The following is a 22,911-nucleotide window of genomic DNA, read 5'->3' as shown; positions in this document are numbered from 1 at the left end:
TTTTTGTTAGAGGGCAGATTACAGTACTGGACACTGGAGGGTACCTGCCTCCTCCTCTGAGCAGAAAGTTGTATTGTGCCCATGAGTGGCCCTCACACCCAATCCAACAAGAATTTCCTAACCTTGGCCTTTTATCACCTCCTACAACATAGGGCCCTTACTAGAATCAGAGCTAGAAAGGACGGGTGATGAGGGTGTCATGGAGTCCAACTAGAATGAAGGATTACCTTTACTCCACAGCTAACAAACATTTAGTAAGCATGTAAGGGCACACCCCCCTCTCCCTCCAGCAATTGGTAATTCTCCCACAATTTGAGCCCCTTCCATCGGGAACCGGAACCTCTGCAGATTTAGACCAGGGTGGCCCAATCTGGTCACCTGGTGACTGGTACGCTTTTGAAATGGGGTGGGTATTGGGGAACCCTCGGACTTGGGGCCCACCTCCACGCACCTGTCACGTGCGCCCCGGGGCTCGGCAAGGCGGTTGGCCATCGTCTGCGCCGCCCCTCCCCCACCCTCGAACGTAGGAAGGGTGGAGCACCTGCGGGGCCTACTACCCCCGGAAGGCTGGCACTGTGGGAGGCCTGGGCTAGAGGAGGGTCTGGTGGACGCCAGCATCCCGCACGGCCTCAGGCTGACACTTCACCTTCCTTTTATAATTGTTTTCATTGCAACTTCACTCAAGTGAATCGGTTTTTCAGGTGAGCAAACAGGCCCTGGGACTCTAACCTTTCAATGCCACGCCCTGAAATTTGGCCTGTCAAATAATTCTCGGTTGATCAATAAAAGCATCCGCCCCAGCTCCACGACCTTATTGACTTAGGGGAGCCCAGAAGGTCTGGGAGAAAAGGGGATACTCCCCCATCAATTACCCCACTACGGACTCCCCGGAGCTATTCTCAATCAGTCCGTGCTGCAGCTTCTCTTCCCACGCCTAGGAAAAGGAGGACGGAAATCCCCCGCCCCCGAAAAACACTCTCTGCCCCGGTTGTGCCTTTTAATTTTATTTCATTAGTCTAAATATAGGGTAAGGGGAATCAATAGAGGTGGGAAACACCAGGCCAGTGGCCCAAGACCACCCCAACGTCTAGGGAATGTTTCTTTCCTCTAAGCCCCACCCCCATTCCCACCGTTCCAGCATCTGATTAATTCAGTTAAAGGTTCATGGACTGCAATGACCGGGTCATACTATCTCCAGGTTGGACCTTCCATGTTTTTACTGTGAGCCTAACAGGAACTCATCTTGGACAATTTGGATTTTAACTGCACTCTTAACTGATGACAACGGCCCAAGATTATAGAAACCTCATGCTGTGTATATATACATGCACATAGATATATAGATAGGTACAGATATATGTGTGTGTGTATTATACACAAAGATATGTAGATATACATAGCTATAGATGGGTGTGTGCATGGGTATGTATATATACACATACAGATAGGGATACATACATGTGTATGTATATTATACACAGATAAATAGATATTCCTATAGATGTGTGTATATGTATATAGACCATAGAAGGGTATAGATACTTGTATATGTATATTATACACAAAGATGTATATTCATGTATATAGATGTGGATATGCATGTATACACATATAAAGGTAGGTATATATACGTGTAGGCATGTTGTATTATATACAAATATCCTGATGGGTATACATATAGATGTGTATGAATAGATGTATGTGTATAAGTACTTATAGATATATAAATAGATAGACCTAGATATAGATATGTGTGTATAAACTTATAAAAATTCTTGGTTACCCACTTTTTTGCTATATGCATCATTAGTGCTATCCCTGTTCTACTGAATGTTGTAAACTGCCTCTTAGGGACACAGTGTTTTAAAACCTGAAGTGGAACTTGGGAATTCCTAGCTTGTACTCCCTTGTCCATATCAAGTCTTCCTCAATCACACTGCATTGTAAGAATGAACCTTTCAATATGAAGTATCAAAGAGCAAAGGTAAGAGGTGGACTGAGGTAGACACTTGCTCCAGGCAAGAAAGGTTTTAATTGTTTGGTCAAATTTATCTGAAATGAATTGTTAAGAAAAAAATAGTTTATTATCACAGGGCTTGATTTCTGAGTCTCCCTGCTTATTCTATAAATCCTGTAATTACTTGAAACCAGAAAGAGAGGATTTCTAAATAACTACATGGTTTGGTAGAATGAGCACTGAACTCAGAAGACAGGTTTGAATGCCAGTTCCACTCCTTAACTCCACTTATTTAATCTATGATTCTCAATTTCCTTTACTATAAAATTCTCTGATTCTCAGTTTCCTCTTCTATAAAATTCTCTGATCCTCAATTTCTTCTATAAAATGAGAATAATTCTTGTGCTGTTTATCTTTTTTTTAATAACTTTTTATTGATAGAACCCATGTCAAATAATTTTTTTACAGCATTCTCCCTTGCACTCACTTCTGTTCCGATTTTTCCCCTCCCTCCCTCCATCCCCTCCCCCAGATGGCAAGCAATCCTTTACATGTTGAATAGGTTACAATATATCCTAGATACAATATATGTGTGCAGAACCAAACAGTTTTCTTGTTGCACAGGGAGAATTGGATTCAGAAGGTATAAATAATCCGGGAAGAAAAACAAAAATGCAAGCAGTTTATATTCATTTCCCAGTGTTCTTTCTTTGAGTGTAGCTGCTTCTGTCCATCCTTGATCAATTGAAACTGAGTTAGATCTCTTTGTCGAAGAAATCTACTTCCATCAGAATACATCCTCAAACAGTATCGTTGTTGAGGTATATAATGATCTCCTGGTAAGTCTTGCCAGTCCTCTCTGTATTCATCCTGCTGGTCATTCCTTACAGAACAATAATATTCCATAACGTTCATATACCACAATTTACTCAACCATTCTCCAATTGATGGGCATCCATTCATTTTCCAGCTTCTAGCCACTTACAAACAGGGCTGCCACAAACATTTTGTTGTGCTGTTTATCTCACAGGGTTTTCCTGTAAATACTCAAATGAAATGATGTATGCAAAACATTGTAAGCATGAAAAGCTCTAGAAATATAAATTATTGCTATTTCTTATTATTTTACAGATGAAGAAACTGAGGCAGCAAGATTAAGTGTCTTGTCCAGGATTACACAGCTAGTAAGTGAGGCCAGATTTGAACTCAGGAAAATGAATCTTCCTGACTCTGACACTATCTACTTTGTCACCTAGCTGCTCAGGCTATCATCATTATATGATTTTTTTAAAGCTGTAAATCTTGTGAAGTGATTAATGGCAAATATCCACAAGGCATATTTCAATTAATACCTGGATATAACAAATTCCTAGATCTATTTGTCTTGTTTTGAAAAGATTACTAGAGGGGTAGCATGAGCACCAGCCCTGAGGTCAGAAGGACCTGAATTCAAATTCAGCTTCAGAAACTTAACACTTCCTAGCTATGTAACCCTAGGCAAATCATTTAACCCCAATTGCCTCAGCAAAAATAAATAAATAAGATCACTAGTTAGAGGAACTAAAGAAGATTTGAGTACAAATTTGACCTCTTACATGTATGTATGATCCTAGATAAGTCATTTAACTTGTTCAAACCTTAGATTCTTCATTTGTAAAAGAGGGAGAATAATACTTCTCATGTTCCTTACATGATTATCATGATATTCAAATGAGATAAGATGTAAAAAGCTCTTTGCAGAATTTAAAATGCTACATAATGTCAAATTTTAAAATTATAATTATTGTTCTCTATTAGCAATGTTACCTTGCATTTTTTAAGTACCCACTATGTGTTAGGCACTCTACAAAGTTCTGGGATGCAAAGAAAAGCAAAAAGTAGATCTTGCTCTCAAGGATCTCACAATCTAATGGGACAGACAACATGCAAATAACCGTGTACCAACAAAGTATATCCAGTATAATAAATAGGCACTGACATTAAGGAGGACAGGGAAAGGAGTCCTACAGAAGGTAGGAGAACATATGAGATCTATATACATACAGGTTCACTTGATCTAGTATAAGTCTTATAATCCTCCCAAATGACAATGTTTTGTTTTTTCTCTTTTTTTTAATTATAACTTTTATATTGACAGAACATATGCCTGGGTAATTTTTTACATTATCCCTTGCACTCACTTCTGTTCCAACTTTTCCCTTCATCTCCTCCCCTAGATGGCAAGCAGTTCTATACATGTTAAATATGTTACAGTATATCCTAGATACAATATATGTGTGCAGAACTGAACAGTTCTCTTATTGCACCGGGAGAAATGGATTCAGAAGGTAAAAATAACCTGGGAAGAAAAACAAAAATGCTAACAGTTTACACTCATTTTCCAGTGTTCCTTCTCTGGCTGTAGCTGCTTCTGTCCATCATTGATCAATTGAAACTGAGTTAGATCTTCTCTTTGTCGAGGAAATCCATTTCTGTCAGAATACATCCTCATATAGTATCATTGTTGAAGTATATAATGATCTCCTGGTTCTGCTCATTTCACTTAGCATCAGTTCATATAAGTCTCTCCAAGCCTCTCTGTATTCATCCTGCTGGTCATTTCTTACAGAACAATAATATTCCATAACATTCATATAACACAATTTACCCAACCATTCTCCAATTGATGGGCATTCATTCATTTTCCAGCTTCTAGACACCGCAAAAAGGGCTCCCACAAACATTTTGGCACATACAGGTCCCTTTCTCTTCTTTAGTATCTCTTTGGGATATAAGCCCAGCAGTAGCACTGCTGGATCAAAGGGTATGCACAGTTTGATAACTTGGCATAATTCCAGATTGCTCTCCAGAATTGTTGGATTCCTTCACAACTCCACCAATAATGCATCAATGACCCAGTTTTCCCATATCCGCTCCAACATTTATCATTATTTTTTCCTGTCATCTTAGCCAATGTGAACAGGTATATAGTGGTATCTCAGAGTTGTCTTAATTTGCATTTCTCTGATCAATAGTGATTTAGAACACTTTCATATGAGTAGAAATAATTTCAATTTCATCATCTGAAAATTGTCTGTTCATATCCTTTGACCATTTATCAATTGGAGAATGGCTTGATTTCTTATAAATTAGAGTCAGTTCTCTATATATTTTGGAAATGAGGCCTTTATCAGAACCTTTAACTGTAAAAATGTTTTCCCAGTTTGTTGCTTCCCTTCTAATTTTGTTTGCATTAGTTTTGTTTGTACAAAGGCTTTTTAATTTGATATAATCAAAATTTTCTATTTTGTGATCAATAATCTCTACTTCTTCTTTGGTCACAACTTTCTTCCTCCTCTACAAGTCTGAGAGGTAAACTATCCTATGTTCCTCTAATTTTTTTATAATCTCATTCTTTATGCCTAAATCATGGACCCATTTTGATCTTGTCTTGGTATATGGTGCTTAGTGTGGGTCCATGCCTAATTTCTGCCATACTAATTTACAGTTTTCCCAGCAGTTTTTGTCAAATAATGAATTCTTATCCCAAAAGTTGGGATCTTTGGGTTAGGTTTGTCAAACACTAGATTGCTATAGTTATTGAATATTTTGTCTTGTGAACCTAACCTATTCCACTGATCAACTAATCTATTTCTTAGCCAATAACAAATGGTTTTGGTGACTGCTGTTTTATAATATAGTTTTAGATCAGGTACAGCTAGGCCATCTTCATGTGATTTTTTTTTTTCATTAATTCCCTTGAACTTCTAGACCTTTTGTTCTTCCATATGAATTATGTTATTTTTTCTAGGTCATTAAAATAGTTTCTTGGGAATCTGATTGGTATGGCACTAAATAAATAGTTTAGAAAGTATTGTCATCTTTATTATATTCGTTTGGCCTATCCAAGAGCACTTCATATTTTTCCAATTATTTAAATCTGACTTTATTTGTGTGGAAAGTGTTTTGTAATTTTGCTCATATAATTCCTGACTTTCCTTTGGTAGATAGATTCCCAAATATTTTATGCTATGGACAGTTATTTTGAATGGAATTTCTCTTTGTATCTCTTGCTGTTGGATTTTGTTGATGATGTATAAAAATGCTGAGGATTTATGTGATTTATTTTGTATCCTGCAACTTTGCTAAAGTTATGAATTATTTCTAATAGCTTTTTAGTAGAATCTCTGGGGTTCTCTAAGTGTACCATCATATCATCTACAAAGAATGGTAGTTTGGTTTCCTCATTACCTACTCCAATTCCTTTAATCTCTTTCTCAACTCGTATTGCCGAGGCTAGCGTTTCTAATATAATATTGAATAATAATGGTGATAGTGGGCAACCTTGTTTTACTCCTGATCTTACTGGGAAAGGTTCTAGTTTTTCCCCATTACATATGATGCTTACTGACGGTTTTAAATATATGCTCCTGACGATTTTAAGGAAAAGTCCATTTATTCCTATTCTCTCAAGTGTTTTCATTAGGAATGGATGTTGGATTTTATCAAATGCTTTTTCTGCATCTATTGAGATGATCATATGATTTTTGTTAATTTGGTTATTGATCTAGTCAATTATGCTAATAGTTTTCCTAATATTGAACCAGTCCTGCATTCCTGGTATAAATCCTACTTGGTCATAGTATATTATCCTGAAGATGATTTTCTGTAATCTTTTTGCTAATATTTTATTTAAGATTTTAGCATCAATATTCATTAGGGAGATTGGTCTATAATTGGCTATAATTTTCTTTCTCTATTTTCAACCTATCTGGTATAGGTATCAGGACCATGTCTGTGTCATAAGAGAAATTTAGTAGGACTCCTTCAATACCTATTTTTTTCAAATAGTTTATATAACATTGGAATTAATTGTTCTTTAAATGTTTGGTAGAATTCACATATAAGTCCATCTGGTCTTGGGAATTTTTTCTTAGAGAGTTGGTTAATAGCTTGTTCTATTTCTTTTTCTAAAATGGGACTGTTTTGACTATTTACTTCAACTCTGTTAATCTGGGCAAGCTATGTTTTTGAAGGTATTCTTTCATTTCATTTAAGTTACCAAATTTATTGGCATAAAGTTGGGCAAAGTAACTCCTAATTATTGTTCTAATTTCCTCTTCATTGGTGGCTAGTTCTCCCTTTTCATTTTTAAGACTAACAATTTTATTTTCTTCTTTCCTTTTTTTAATCAGATTTACTAAGGGTTTGTCTATTTTGTTGGTTTTTTTATAGAACAACTCTAAGTTTTATTAATTCAATAGTTTTTTTACTTTCAATTTTATTGATCTCTCCTTTATTTTTAGAATTTCATATTTAGTATTTCACTGGGGGTTTTTAATTTTCCTTTTCCAGCATTTTTAGTTGCAAGCCCAATTCATTGTATTTTACACAAGTAGGCCTCTAGAGATATGAAATTTCCCCTTATTACCGCTTTTGGCTGCATCCCACAAATTTTGGTGTGACATCTCATTATTGTCATTTTCTTGAGTGGTTATTAATTATGTTTATGATTTGCTGTTACAACCAATCATTCTTTTGTATGAGATTATTTAGTTTCCAATTATTTTTTGGTCTATTTTCCCCTGGCTTTTTATGGAATGTCAATTTTCTTTTTCTTTCTTTCTTTTTTTTTTTTTGATAATAAATTTCAAAGAAATTTATTTTAAAATAATTCCTTGGAATACACATAATTTTTTTTTGTATTTTTTTATTATAGTCTTTTATTTACAAGATATATGCATGGGTAATTTTTCAGCATTGACAATTGGAAAATCTTTTGTTCCAACTTTTCCCTTCCTTCCCCCTACCCCTTCCCCCAGATAGCAGGTTGACCAATACATGTTAAATATGTATAAGTATAAGTACAATATAGGTACACATGTCCAAACAGTTATTTTGCTGTACAAAAAGAATTGGACTTTGAAATAGTGAACAATTAGCCTGTGAAAGAAATCAAAAGTACAGGTAGACAAAAATAGAGGGATTGGGAATTCTGTGTAAGGTTCATAGTCATCTCCCAGAGTTCTTTCACTGGGTATATTTGGTTCAGTTCATTACTGCTCTACTGGAACTGATTCCATTCATCTCATTGTTGAAGAGGGCCATGTCCATCAGAATTGATCATCATATAGGATTGTTGTTGAAATATATAATGATCTTCTGGTCCTCCTCATTTCATTCAGCATCAGTTCATGTAAGTCTTTCCAGGCCTTTCTGAAATCTTCCTGCTGGTCATTTCTTACAGAACAATAATAATATTCCATAATTGAATGTAATTTTCATTGCATTGTGGTCTGAAAAGGATGCATTTACTATTTCTGCCTTACTGCATTTGAGTTTGAGGTTTTCATGTCCTAATATATGGTCAGTTTTTGTATAGGTTCCATAAACTTCTGAGAAAAAAGTGTACTCCTTTTTGTCTTCATTTAGTTTTCTCCAAAGATCTATCATATCTAACTTTTCTAGTATTCTATTTATCTCTTTGACTTCTTTCTTATTTTGTGGTTTGATTTATCTAATTCTGAAAGTGCAAGGTTGAGATCTCCCACTATTATAGTTTTGCTGTCTATTTCTTCTTGCAGCTCTTTTAATTTCTCTTTTAAGAATTTAAATGCTATACCACTTGGTGCATATATGTTTAATATCGATATTGCTTCATTATCTGTGCTACTCTTTAGGAAGATATAGTGCCCTTATCTCTTTTAATTAGATCAATTTTTGTTTTTGCTTGATCTGAGATGAGGATGGCTACCCCTGCTTTTTTTTTTTACTTCACCTGATGCATAGTAGATTCTGCTCCAATCTTTTACCTTTACTCTGTATGTATTGCCCTGCTTCAGGTGTGTTTCCTGTAAACAACATATCGTAGGATTCTGGCTTTTAATCCATTCTACTAACTGCTTCCTCTTTATGAGGGAGTTTACCCCGTTCACATTTATGGTTAAAATTACCAATTCTGTATTACTTGCTATCTTGTTAACCTCTGCTTATCCTTTTCTCCTTTCCTTCTTTCTTATCCCTCTCCCCAGTATTAAATTTGTGAGTACCACTTGCTTCTCACAGCCCTCCCTTTTTAGTATCCCTCCTCTCACTTTAGCATTCCTCTCCCTATCTTACCCCTTTTCCTCACAATTTCTGTATTCTCTTCCACTTAGCTTACTCCTTCCCTTTTCCCCTCCTACTTTTCAATGAGGTGGGAAAAGTTTCACCATAAATCGAAATGTCTAATATTTTTCTCTTTAAGCCAATTCTGATGGCAGTAAGATACACACTATGTTCATCCCCCTCCATTCTTTCTCCCAGATATAATAGGTTTCCTTTGCCTCTTCGTAAGATGTATCACACAATCACACAAAGATGGAGTTGAACTGAGACTCTTTGATCAGGAAGTTGTTCAGTCATGTCTAACTCTACGCAACTCCATGAAAAAGGCTATGGGGTTTTCTTGGCAAAGATAATAAAGTGGTTTCCCATTTCCTTTTCCAGTGTGTACCCATTTTACAGATGGGGAACTGAGGCAAAGGGGAAAGGGGTTTTAATGATTTGCCCAGGGTCACACAGTTAGATTAGTCAGTATCTGAGGCTGGATTTGAAGTCATATCTTCCTGTCTCCAAACTCGGTGCTCTATCCACTGCATCACCTAGCTGCTCCTGATAAAATCTTGAAGATTCAGGTTCAAATCAAAAAAACACATGTATACTTTGTTCTAAAAACTAGAGGTAGAAAGGAAACTGTGTTCTTTATATATCTTTATAGTAGAAATATAGTTCCCAAGATTTCTTTTTACCTTTTTAGGTTTCTGTTGAGTTCTGTATTTGTAGATCAAACTTTTTGTTTAGTTCTGGTTTTTTTCATCAAAAATAGGATGAAATTCACTTATTTTGTTGAATGTCTATCTTCTTCCCTGGAAAAAGATGCTCATTTTGTCTGGGTAAGTTATTTTTGGCTGCATACCAAGTTTCTTAGCCTTTCGGAGTATCATATTCCAGGCCCTTCAATCCTTTAATGTGGACGCTGCTAGATCCTGAATAATCCTTATTGTGGCTCTTCTATATTTGAATTGATTTTTTCTAGCAGCTTGCAGAATTTTTTCTTTTGTCTGATAGTTCGGGAATTTGGCCACTATATTTCTTGGTGTTTTGATTTTAGGGTCCCTTTCAGTAGGTGATCAATGAATTATTTCAATTTCTATATTACTCTCTTAACTTCTGGGCAGCTGTCTTTGATAATTTCCTGGAAAATAGTGTCCAGGCTCTTTTCATCATATTTTTCAGGAAGTCCAGTGATTCTCGGATTATCTTTCCTAGATCTATTTTCCAGGTCTGTTGTTTTCCCAAGAAGGTATTTGACATTTTTTTCCCATTGTTTCTTTTTTTTTTTTTTTTTTTTTTTTTTGGTTTTGCTTGACTGATTGCTTTAGTGTCTTGTTGAACCATTCAGTTCTTCCATTTGTTCAATTCTGATTTTCAATGAAGTATTTTTTCACTCACTTTTTTTATATCTTTTTCTAATTGTCCAATTGAGTTTTTAAGTGAGTTGTTTTGTCCTCTCATCTGCTCACCTGTGAACTGCCTGCCTTAGCTCTGTCTGCTTTGGTGCCGCTGCCTGCCTTCGGTTTGTGCCTGAACTAGCTGTCCTCATCCACGAGCAAAAACAGACCTTTTCTGGTGAATTTTGAGGATATCTTCTCTTGGTAATTATTTGTGTTTTTTTTTTTTTTTTCAGTCAAGCACTAATTCTGAGGCTTGTCATGAGATAAATTATTCTGAGAGAAAACACGGAGCAAGATGTGTGTGTCCTCTCCACCATCTTGGCCAGAAGAACTCTTCAAGTTTTTGAAGGCTTAGGTGCCTCTTCCTGAGGGCCTCTGGGTTACTCTGGCAGGCAGAGTGCTACATGGAGGTTTGACTTGGAATCCTCGGATCATAGGACCATAGATTTCTATTTGAAAGGGGCCTTGGCCTTAGGACCATTTGAATGGTCCACAATCACACAAAGATAGAGTTGAACTGAGGCTCTTTGATCAGGAAATTGTTCAGTCATGTCTAACTCTACGCAACTCCATGAAAAAGGCTATGGGGTTTTCTTGGCAAAGATAATAAAGTGGTTTCCCATTTCCTTTTCCAGTGTGTACCCATTTTACAGATGGGGAACTGAGGTAAAGGGGGGGGTTAAGTGATTTGCCCAGGACCACACAGCTAGGCTAGTCAGTATCTGAGGCTGGATTTAAAGTCATATCTTCCTGTCTCCCAACTCAGTGCTCTATCCACTGCATCACCTAGCTGCTCCTGATAAAATCTAGAAGACTCAGGTTCAAAACCTGCCTGTGACACTATTTGTGTGACCACAAGCAAGTGACTCAGCCTTCTGAGACTGTTTACTCATCTGTAACATAGGGTTACTGCCTTTAGTACCTACTTCCCCTAGTAGTGGTGAGCCATAATCACTGATTAGGCACTGCCACATTCAAACTGAGACCTGTTGAAGACTTGAGCTAAAAAGGCTGAGGCCTCCCACTGCATCCAGGCCCGTAGGCAATCTTGGTCTGTATCTGGCCATGAGACCCGGATGGCTCAAGAGGTGACCTTGCACAGCCTGTCACTCTTCCATAACTTCCATAACTAAGGATTAACAATGAGAGTGTTGCATTCATTCAGCAAGCATTAAGTGCCTAGTTAAGTGCCACTCATTTCTGGAGAAACTCTTATTCTCTTTGTATTCCAAGAGATCCTGTGGAGAACATTTCCTCAGCTTTCTCAAAATGGTCCGATTTGCCTCTGTTATGTCAGCCAGTAAGCCTTTATTAGGTGCCTGCTATGTACTAAGCTCTGGGGATACAGGGAAAGGCAAAGCACCACCCTTACCTTCAAAGACCACCATCTAGTATGGTCAGGCACTGTTCTGGGGCCTCTTCCCAGGCTCACTGCTGCTCTCCCATCTTGGCAGACCAGTCTGGGTGATAGATCATATGCACCTCCCAGAGCTACTGTGTAGTAGAAAAATGAGTAAAATGAGATGGTATTTGTAAATCACTTTGCAAACCTAAATCACTATAAAATGCTAGCTATTGTCATTAAAGCACAGCTGAGATACTGCCTCCTACGTGAGGTCTTTACGGGTCTTGGGTACCATAATCCAGAGTAGGACTTTTCCTCTCTTCAGATTACTTTGTATTTAGTGGTGTGCGTAGTGTGTTATGGTAATCTCCTTGAGGGAAAAAAGTCCTTTGAGGGCAAGGCACCTTTCATTCTTGTCCTTGTAGACCCAAATGCTTGTTGCCAGGTGAGTAGTAGGTATTTGACAAATGTTTGTATAATTGAACTGAATTAACTATCTAATGTTCATCATAAAACTTTATCTGTTTATATTGTCCTTCTCTCCCCTTCCTTTGTACCTATTGCTGCTCTGACTGATTGATTCCATGTATCTTTTGAACCCTTCAGATACTGGTTCCAAGGGTTTTCTGTAAGTCAAATGAGCAGGTGCTAATGGAACAGCGGACACCTGGCCAGTGTCCTGTGGGCAGTAGCCCAATGTGCAGCCTTCCCAGATCTATCAGTTAACATAGAATCCCTGAACACTTCAGCATACCTTCTTCTAACTACAATGTGAACAATCTCCATCACTTTACTTCCTTGAGCAGAAGTGTGTGGCAGCTGTAACCTTTGATAGAACTTCTACAACATATTGATAGTTATTGTACCCAGAGCCTGTGGAAACCTTCAGAGCAACAACATGAGCAAGAAAATTGCATTTCGCTGGTACTTTGGGGGACTGGCTTCTGCTGGAGCCACTTGTGTGACCCATCCACTGGATCTGATTAAGGTGAGTACCAACTTTGCCATTGCAAGGAATAAGTGAAAATGAGGTGGTCTAGAATTCAAGCATTCATTCCTCAGAAATCCTTGGGCTAGTGTGTAGTATCTAAAATTCCTTGATGTCAGGAAAACTTGGTTCATAGTCGTATCTCTGATATCTACTAAATGCCTGATCTCAACAAATCTTTCAAACTTTCATTGTCCCCAGCACTAAGACTTTTTAAGTTTCAGATGAGCTATTGATGTGTATTGGTAGAGAAAGTTCCTAATAACAACAAATTTATAGGTCCAGAAAAGGGAAGGGGGGAAGCAATGAACTACAGCAAATTCTGGGAGAGAAACAAAGGATTAATAGGACATGATCCTTGCAGTAAAAGAATTTACAAATCTTATAATAGACAAGATTCACCGAAAAAGAGCGATACTTAGTCATGTTGGTACTTCTCCATAAATACAAGTCACAATCCCTCCGTAACTTAGTCTATTCTTGTGCTTTAAGGAGCTATAATTTTGTTGTGTGAGCATTCAGGTGTTTTTTAGTAATGTCTGACTCCTTGTGATCCAATTTTGGGGTTTTCTTGACAGAAATACTGGAGTAGTTTGCTTTTTCCTTCTCCGGTTCATTTGGCAGATGAGGAAATTGAGGCAAACAGGATTAAGTGACTTGTCCAGGGTCATACAACTAAGAAGTGAGTGTCTGAGATCAAATTTGAATTCAGGAGTGTCTGACTCCAGCCCCAATCCACTATGTCACTATTTGTCTAGTTAAATTTTGTTATGGGTAGATATTATATCCATTTATAATAGTTGCTATGACCAAAAATTTCATCACTAATTTGGTGATGATTCTCTAGGGCATTCCTCAGACAGCACACACACAGTTTATCACTAGGTTTTTCAGTGGACAAAAACTGTATTTTCTTTCTGCTACCCTCCTCTAAAGAACAAAACTCTTGTAGTATGCATAGTTAAGCAAAACAGATTCTCATTGGTCATGTCCAAAAGGTATATATCTGTTTCATTCTGTACCCTGAATCTGTCATCTTTATGTCAAGATGTGGGTAGCATGTTTCATCATTGGTACCCTTGAGATTATGGCTGCTCATTGTGTTGATCAGTATTACTAAGTTTTTCAAAACTTTTTCTTCATGGTGGTGTTATTGTCTAAATTGTTCCTTCAATTCTTCTCTCTTCACACAAGCTTTCCCAAATTTCTCTGAACCGAATCATTCCTTTGAATGATTTAATTAGGACATGGTAGTATAAATTCCTAGTCCTATACCATAATTTATCCTGCCATTCCCCAATTGAGGGGCATCCCCTTAGTTTCCATAATCTTTGCCACCACAAAGAGAAAATAGAGTTAACATTGTCATTAGAGATTCTTAATTTTTTTCCAATAATGGATCACTTTGACTGAATCTGGTGAAATCTATGAACCCCTTCTTAGAATGTTATAGAATACATACAATTCTTAAGATTACCAAAGAAACCAGTTATTTTGAAGCACAGTTATCAGAATATGAAAAATGACAAATTCATAGATTCCAGATTAAGAACCAAGCCAGGGATGTAATTGCCAGGACTCATTCTCAGGTCTTGCTTCCAGTCCTGTGTTCTAATAAACTCTACCACTTACATCCAGAGGGGCTGTGTGCTCTACTTCCTGAGCTATACCTGAAGGACCACTATCCCTGGAGTTTGTTAGAAACTGCCTGGAGTTTTTAAAAACATTGTATAAGGAAAACAAAGGGGTGGAAAAACTGACAAATTTCTAGTGAAGGGTTTCTGGCTATGTCCTTTTAACAAATGAGATCCCTATCTCTCTGGGCCAAAGTTCCTTAACTGCCTAAGCTTCCTGCTTTTGATAAATGTGGACAGAATCCACTCCTAAGACCTAGTTTCTTTGCTGATCTCATCCTATCCTGTTTCTCTAGATCCTCTTTAAAAGAAATGTTTTTTTGAATTTAAGGCAATTACTACCCCAAAGGAGAAGCTGGCCTTGAATTCAAGAAGGTCTGCTTCTGACTCATATCTGTTGTGTGATCCTGGGCAAATAACTAACTTCTCATTGTGGCCAGACTAGACCAGATGCCTGTCTGTGTTGGTTTAGCTTCCTCAACCTGAGCTCTGCTCTCTTGTGATGTCACAGATCCAGACCAAAAAACCCCAAGAAACCCAATGCAGCCACTGAAGTGTGCTCAGTAGTTACTTAATTAATCTTGGTGAATCACTTTTTTTTAGCCACTGCCCAAAGGTGTCTCTGAATTCTTTTTCTAGATGTCCTTGTTCCCTTTCCTCTTAAATGGTCATAACTCCATAGACTTTCATTGAGTACAGGTTTTTGAATTAGGAAAACTTGCATTTACAATCCCAATGCTAAAATTCCGTTTGTGAACTTGGACAAATTGCTTCCCTGGCTCAGTTTCCTCATCTGTAAAATGAGTGAGTAGGTTGGATTGTCTGTTCATGTTCCACAGTGGAATCCTCCTGTCCTTTCTACCAGATTTCTATATTTGTTCTTGGGAGGGCTGACTGCAGCCTTTTCCTCTGCCTTAGAATTTACCTGAATCTTTTGACTTTTTTTTCCCCTAACACTCTTAACCATTTACCTCAGGGATGGATCCCTTTTGGGATGACCTCATCAGCTTAGGTATTTACCAAAGAGAAATTTTCCCAGAGTCAGCCTAATACTACATTTTTCCAAAATGATGTCTTTGGCCAGATCCTGAGACATATGAAACCAACAAATAATTTCCACTAAAGGAAGAGGGTATGTTATCTCTTTTCCTTGAAATACACAAAATTTCTCAGGGAATATTATAGCTGTGTCTGTGTCTGTTTTTTGATGAGGCAATCAGGGTAAGTGGCTTGCTAGTAAAACAAACAAATAAATAAGCAGTAAGACATCTCTATCAGGAGATCCATATTCTCTTACCTGACCTAGTTAGTTGCTGTCCAAATCTAAAAATATTGTGATTTTTTTTTCACAGTTTGAGTACTTCCTCTACCATCCTGGGTAGGATGGGAGGGGGGGAGAAGGGGAGGGGCAGTATTCCAAAGTTCCTATGGACAGTTTGCCCATACCCACCCTCTAATCCCAGCCATGCTGATGATATGCCTCTGAATATAGTTGGGCTGGTTCTCAGATCTAAGGTATACATCCCTTTTTCTGGGTCTGTTATGAAGGATTTTCAATGCAGTGAGACAAATAATGTATTTTGGACCCCTTCTCTGTTTCAATCAGTATTAATCAATTGATTAATGATAGAATCATTTCAAAGTTCTATATATAAGGCCCCAGAACTATAAGATGCAGATTCTAAGTTCATTAAGTTAACCATAGGAAATTAACTAAGGCCCTCCACTCTTGATTTGACTTATGATGTTGATCAAGCTCAGCTTGGCAGAAATGATAATACATGGAAAGTCCCCCAAAATATTTTTGTATCTCCAGACCAATCACTTGTCCAATAGGAGGCAGATGACCATCTTACAACCACTTAGGACACTGTAATAACTTGTATGATTTCCTTCTGATCAAATTAGGGAGAAGCTTGTCCATGTTAGGGCTATATTCTTTGTTCCACCCAACTTGTGACCCTGCTGACATTATTTTGCTTATTCAGTGGAATTATTCTGTACTTGGTATAGTTGTTTTGGAATGACTGGACATCTAGCCCTATAGGAATAGGGCCCTAAAAGGAAGAGATTGTGAGGATCTGAGGTCTGCCTCATTAGAAGGGACCAAGTACCATTAGCTCAGACTTCTGCCTCAGTTTCTCTTATTGTAAGTGGGATAATTTTAATATGGCAAGATTTGAGAACCCTGGCTTCTCTGTACATTGTCAGTTATCCCACAATGCAGCAGTTCCATGTTCATCTCCACTTGTCTCCCTGATGTAGGTCCATCTTCAAACTCAACACAAAGCAAATATTGGCTTTGCTGGCATGGCAGTGAGAGTGATTAGCGTCAGTGGCTTCATGGCACTTTACAGTGGGCTCTCTGCTTCACTATGTAGACAGGTAGGTGACAGATGGGGACCCCTACTATTTTGTCCTCTGATTCAAGATATCACCTTTCCTGGATCCAGAAAGTGATCTATCTAGTTGACATTGTGACTATCACAGAGTTTTGACTTAATTCTAGGATGACATTTTTAGACTTGGCTGTTATCCTCAACTCCTCATTCTATCCCCAGTATCTCATAGCTCATAGTGGGTGCTTAACAAATGTTTGCTGATTGAATGATCTCTCTGAACTTCCTTTTACCATCCAATAAAATATAAGCTCTTTGAAGGTTCCTTAATGCCTCTGAATCCCTTAACTAAGTCAGGGTTTTACACATAATAAAAGTTAACAAGTTCTGTAGCTCAGAGGGTTGTTTTTGGTTTTTGGTTTTCTTTTAAATCTTGCCTGTTCATCCCAGGATAATAGCGTCAAGGGATTGCTACTTAAGATATCTCTTGGATGCCTGAGACATCTTTCTTTTTGAAACTTTCTGTCTCTCTATCAGCTGACATATTCTGTGACTCGCTTTGCCATCTATCACTCACTGCGGGACCATATAATACATGGCAAGAAAAGGCACCTCCCCTTCTATCAGAAGGTGTATCTGGCAGCCCTGGGAGGTAAGAGGAGCTGAGCTTGCGATTGATAGGGAGCAGCTGGCTGGCCCAAGAACCAAAGAGCATTAAGTGCATTGTTCATTTCCCCTGAGAGGGATATTGGAAGTAAGAAACTGTGGGAGCTGAGAGAGTGAACAGTCCTGGAGTTCCATGGAATTTGAAGCAGGCTTGTAAACCTTATGTCCTTTTCCCTCTGATTTTAGGTTTCATTGGAGGGTTTGTGGGGACCCCAGCAGATGTGGTGAATGTTAGGTCAGTTACCTCCCATGTTGTTCTCCCTCCCTTTTCTCTTGCTCCCTTACTTAGGGGCATATTTCTCTCCACTATTTTCCTCTTAGCATCTCTTTTCCTCTGAACTTCCCACATCCCTGTGTCCTATAAGGGTAACCATCCCTTCTAATTGTTGGATCTTATTTGGAAGTAGGATGCAGAATGATGTGAAGATGCCAGTGCACATGAGGAGAAAGTAAGTCACAAAGGAGAGAGAATGAGTTCATAATTTATAGAAACTCTGAATTGGAAGGAACGTTAGACATCATCTCATCCAAATTGAAGTCTAAAGTTCAATTGAAGTTAACACAGAGCTAATGGTCTTTTAAATGATCCTTGAAACTCAGAGCTATTCCTTAGCTTTGTTTTGAGGAGTAGAGAGGGAACTAGCAGATTCATGTTCTACTCTTCTTGAATATATATGATGGGATTATATTTCCTTGCTATCTTCCACTAGCTGTCATTAAAACCCCAGGGACACTGAGACCTGCTCCAAGTCACTGTGGTAAAATAAAATGCCCAGGGAAATTCATAAACTAAAGAATGGAACTTCTGATGATTATTATGTAGAAACTTAGTGGAATTCCAATAGAGCAATAATGAACTGAACCAGCTACACCCAGTGAAAGAACTCTGGGAGATGACTAAGAACCACTACATAGAATTCCCAATCCCTCTATTTTTGTCTGTCTGCATTTTTTATTTCCTTCATAGGCTAATTGTACACTATTTCAAAGTCCAATTCTTTTTGTACAGCAAAATATGGACATGTATACATATATTGTATTTAACTTATACTTTTAACATATTTAACATGTATTGGTCAATCTGTCATCTGGGGGAGGGATGGGGGGAAGGAGGGGAAAAGTTGGAACAAAAGGTTTTGCAGTTGTCAATGCTGTAAAATTACCCATGCATATAACTTGTAAATAAAAAGTTATAATTAAAAAAAAGAAGAAGAAACTTAGTGGAAACAAAAGCCTAAAAAATGGGAATCTAAAGAAAGCTGAAAATGAATTTGCTAATCTACATCCAATAAACCATGCAAAAAGTTGCAGAATTCCCCTGAAATAAATAGCAGTAGGTCTTACTGTTACCAGATGGCAGCAGTTGCCCAAGAAATGTGTTAGTTTTGAGCAGGGATGTGAAAAGGAGTAATTTGGATTTATAAGGAAATAGAAATAGCCTGAATAAATGAAATTCACAGATGATCCCTGAATTCTACTTTAGTCTTCCCCCACAATACCCAAGAGATGTACAAATTAAATAACCAATCTGGAGACATAAGTTTGTGTGTGTGTGTGTGTGTGTGTGTGTGTGTGTGTGTGTGTGTGTGAATGTGTGTATACGTCTATTTTATCTATATATTTTCTGTCCTATAGTTATTCCCATGTGCTGAATGGATTCACTCGTATAATTCAGGAAGGTAGGTTCTCTTAACAAGGAAAAAAATAGAAATTCCATTATTGTTGTTTTGTTGCTGTAATTATTTTTTGAATGACATTTAGTAGGACAAAGTGTGTCCAAAGTGCCCACCAAAATAAAGCCTCTGAAAAGAAGGGGCACATAATAAAGAGTTTTCATGAGATCTAACAGCCCCTCTTATGTTCTAGATGAGAAGCCACATATACACTAGCTCTGTGACTTTGGACAAGTCACTTAAACTCTCAGGACCACAAGCAATTCCCTAAGACTCTGAAGTTCAGCATTCCTAGGCAGCTTCTTTATAAATCTAGATCCCCAAAGCAAAATAGGTAGGGAACCATTCTAAGGTATACAAAGCTGAGATAATAGTTCCTGCTTTCAAGAGACCTAAATTCTACTGAGGGGCATCATCTGAGGAAGGGAAGAGAGCAAGTGATGATGGGGACCAGAAAAGGCTGTGGGGGTAGTCTATGGATGGTGACCTTTTTTTTTTTTTTTTTTTTAAACCTATGCCTTGTATTTACTTTCTGTAAGCACAGTCCTTCCCTTAATGGGAAGTGTAAACTCTTGGAGGACAGGGATGATTTTCCTATTTGTGCCTCTGATGCCCAGCACCTAAGGGGGAGCTTAGGGAAGCTCAGGATTCTCTGAGGAATTCTGGAGGTTCCCCAGGTTGCTTTTCATCTTTGTAGACCAGCACTTGCATCCTCACCTACTGAGGGCATGATTTGGGGCCTTTTGAACTGACCCCAAACTTAGAGGCTGTAAGGTAGTTGTCCTACGGGCCCCAAACTTGCTCAGGGGCATTCTGTCTGCCTCCCTGCCCCTCTTCTTTCCTTCAGAGGGGTTTTCGACATTATTCTCCGGGGCTACTCTGGCATCAAGTCGAGGGGCTTTGATGACGGTGGGACAGGTAGGCCATGTTCCTTCTCTCAGATCTCCTGTTCTTTGCACCTATTGGCTGTGAGAGTGTCTGGAAGGAGGCCACAAATGAAGCTTTCAAGGCTCTCAGACTATTTCAATGTAAGTCTCGCCTTTAAAACTCTAAAAATACTGTTGAATCCTATTCATATACTTTACAGTTACAGATTTGAAGAAAAATGTTTAGAACTGCTGCCTTAGGGGAAGGGGTTTGCTGAAATGAGATAATTAATAATTACCTTAACATTTATGAAATGCTTTAAGATTGATAAAGGGCTTTTCTCACAACAGCTTTGCAAGAGAGAAAATACAAGTATTATCTTTTTTACAGATGAAGAAACTGAGTCTTGGAGACGTCAATCAATTGTCCATAGCCACACAGCCAATAAATGTCTGGACTAGGATTTAAACCTGACTCTCTGGTTACAAGACCAAACTTCTCTCCATTATGCCATAGTATACAATTATTGTTGAATTCATACTAAGCTTCTGTGCAGAGTCTCTGATGGACAGAGATGATAGAGAGGAACAGGCATAAAATTCAGCTTGAGCTTTAAAGTCGCTGACACAACTTAATCTCCTTCTGCAGGCATCCTTCTATGATGAGATCAAGCAATTGGTGCTCACCTGGCAAATTTCCTCAGACAGTCTCAGCACCCATGTTATGGCCAGTTTCATTGCTGTAGGTTCTTTTTAGACGTTTCAAGGGATTTTCATGAAATTATATGACTTTGTGTACTGGAATGCATATGTGTCATATGCTTTCTCAGAATGCTTTTAATACATCTTGGGGAAATCTCTTCAAAATATCAATGTGGTTTCACTGGTACTTCCTCTCTCATTAAGATCCACAGAAAAGTTTTCCCTATTTCAAGATACTGTTGGGTCAACACTCATTCAAAATATTTGCCCACAACCCCTCCCCCCCAACATGTATATTTTTATCTATCTGCCAGATGGTAAAGTTCAGAGCAAAAGGTACTTCATTAATACCATGGCAAATAAAAGTGGCAAAGGAAGATTTCATACTTCTCTCTCATGCACATATGAGATATATAGAGAAAAGCTCACATTGCAAAGAATGCATGTGACCAGGGAACTTGGGTAAAAAGATAGTGACCAAAAACCCAAGGACATAATAGAGTACACGTGGCCAGGGCACTTAATGCCCCTAGTAGTTCACCCCTTAGATGTTGCAGAGCTGTCTTGTCTCATCTCAAGATATCATTTCACTGTTCTCTGATATCTCTGCCTGTTTCTGTGCTGTGCATCTCCTTAATTTGCGGGTCTCTCCTGTCTAGTGGAATGATTAGAAAGTCTTGCCAGGAAGCTTGAATCACCTATACTGAATCTCCATATTTAACCAGTAAGCCAACAAAAGCCAGTGGAATGCTGACAATATTTTTTTCTTTGTTTTTATTTTTGGTGTACTGGGTTAGATCTTGTTTTAAAGTTTGTATTCCCAAACAAATATCTCAAGATTAGGAAATTTCTTATATTTCATTCTGATTATGAATTTGTAGCTCCAAAATATCCACTGGTATTTTGTGGGGACTGGGGTATTGAAGCTCATCTTACTCCTAAGGTCCTAATTTTATTTGTATTCAGATGAAGATAAAGTTAGTACTGAAGGCTGGGGAAAGAGCCTGACCCATCCCCAGTGCCCTTTGCTGGACATTCTTCAAACTGCGTCCAAGTGCAGTAGCCATAGCTTAATGTCGCTGTAGAAAGGAACATAATGTAGTTTATTTGATGAAGTAGCTTAAATCTGATGTATGATGAATACATGCTTAATTTTATTCAATTGAGCTTTTTTCTACTTTGAACTTTGGCTCCTCTGCATTTGTTCTGATAAAACAGCATAGAAATGGATTTCTGTTAATCAATAGCAAGCTAGTTACTAGAATTCTGAGTTTGAGCCATATCTCTCCTTCCCTCTCTCTCTGGCTCTGTCTGTCTCTCTCCATACCTCTTCCCCCTCTCTTCTTCAGTGTTTCCTTTCTATGTTTTTTTTTTTTTTTTTTAAGACAACTACTGTTTTTTCTTGTGGCTAATATTTTTCCTGAGTTTTCCTTCCTGAGACTTTAATGTAGTCTTGAATAAGTTTGATGTGCTTCTTACTTGTATTTGAAAAGTTTCTTTATGTCCATTGACATGATGAAATGATGTAATAAGAGAATACCAAATAATTTGGTGGGACAGCATAATTGTTCAATTTGATATGAAACAATCATGTCAGATGTTTATCACAGGTTACAAAAATTTGCCATTATGTGAAATACCTCATGGGCTTAACCAAATGTGACTAAGCAAGGTAGAATCATAGATGATTAAGTACCATACTTCCTATTAAGAGACCTTTAAAGTCTCAGAGGAGAGGGGGAACAAGGGTAGGTCTGAGGAGTAGGGGGAGAAGTGTGGGGGAGTTAGGGAGGAGGAGCCTAGTTGAGGACAAATTCAAATTATTAGATATGTAATGAGGTGGTTCAGATTATTTTTAATATGCTGACAAGTCTGGGAAAACTGACTTCATTTTGTGTGCAATTAGGAATGATAACAATTATGATTGATAATAGGAATAGAATGGGTTTTTTATAGGATTCCCTGACTAGAGAGACAGAATGAGCTTGTTTAGCGTTCACATCAGTGATAAATTCATCCTTAAATCATAGATTTATTATCTATGCAAATTTAGATTGTCTGATAATACCCACTGAACTCCAGTTAGGACTTCTAGCTATAAGTAAGCCTTTGCTCCTTTATCACACAAGGTCAAGATTTCTTTATTCTTTCCTCATGCATGATAGGTTGTCAATTTCTCTTGTAATCTTAACTCCTATAATTAACAGCACCAAATCCAGTCAAAACATCTGACTGGATGTTTTGATATGTATAGTCATTTTTGGTGT

General features: G+C 37.9%; 1 protein-coding gene across 2 annotated transcripts in view; it reads left to right on the top strand.

The window, feature by feature from the left end:
• The first annotated feature begins 10 nt into the window (after positions 1-10).
• Positions 11-22,911, top strand: part of LOC127560639 (mitochondrial dicarboxylate carrier-like) — a 31,854-nt gene continuing 8,953 nt past the window's right edge. For both annotated transcript variants that reach the window (XM_051995376.1, XM_051995375.1), the window contains exons 1-9: positions 11-701; positions 12,383-12,764; positions 16,664-16,783; positions 17,275-17,389; positions 17,590-17,638; positions 17,811-17,852; positions 19,039-19,082; positions 19,924-19,994; positions 20,592-20,684. In XM_051995376.1, coding sequence (XP_051851336.1) covers positions 12,675-12,764; positions 16,664-16,783; positions 17,275-17,389; positions 17,590-17,638; positions 17,811-17,852; positions 19,039-19,082; positions 19,924-19,994; positions 20,592-20,684 — 624 coding nt within the window. In that variant the 5' untranslated portion in view covers positions 11-701; positions 12,383-12,674. The remainder of the gene's footprint in view (positions 702-12,382; positions 12,765-16,663; positions 16,784-17,274; positions 17,390-17,589; positions 17,639-17,810; positions 17,853-19,038; positions 19,083-19,923; positions 19,995-20,591; positions 20,685-22,911) is intronic.

This window comes from Antechinus flavipes, chromosome 4 (assembly GCF_016432865.1).
Source record: "Antechinus flavipes isolate AdamAnt ecotype Samford, QLD, Australia chromosome 4, AdamAnt_v2, whole genome shotgun sequence".
NCBI classification, from domain to species: Eukaryota; Metazoa; Chordata; class Mammalia; order Dasyuromorphia; family Dasyuridae; genus Antechinus; species Antechinus flavipes.
Note: the sequence above shows the minus strand (reverse complement) of the source record. Positions and strands in the feature narration are given on the sequence as shown.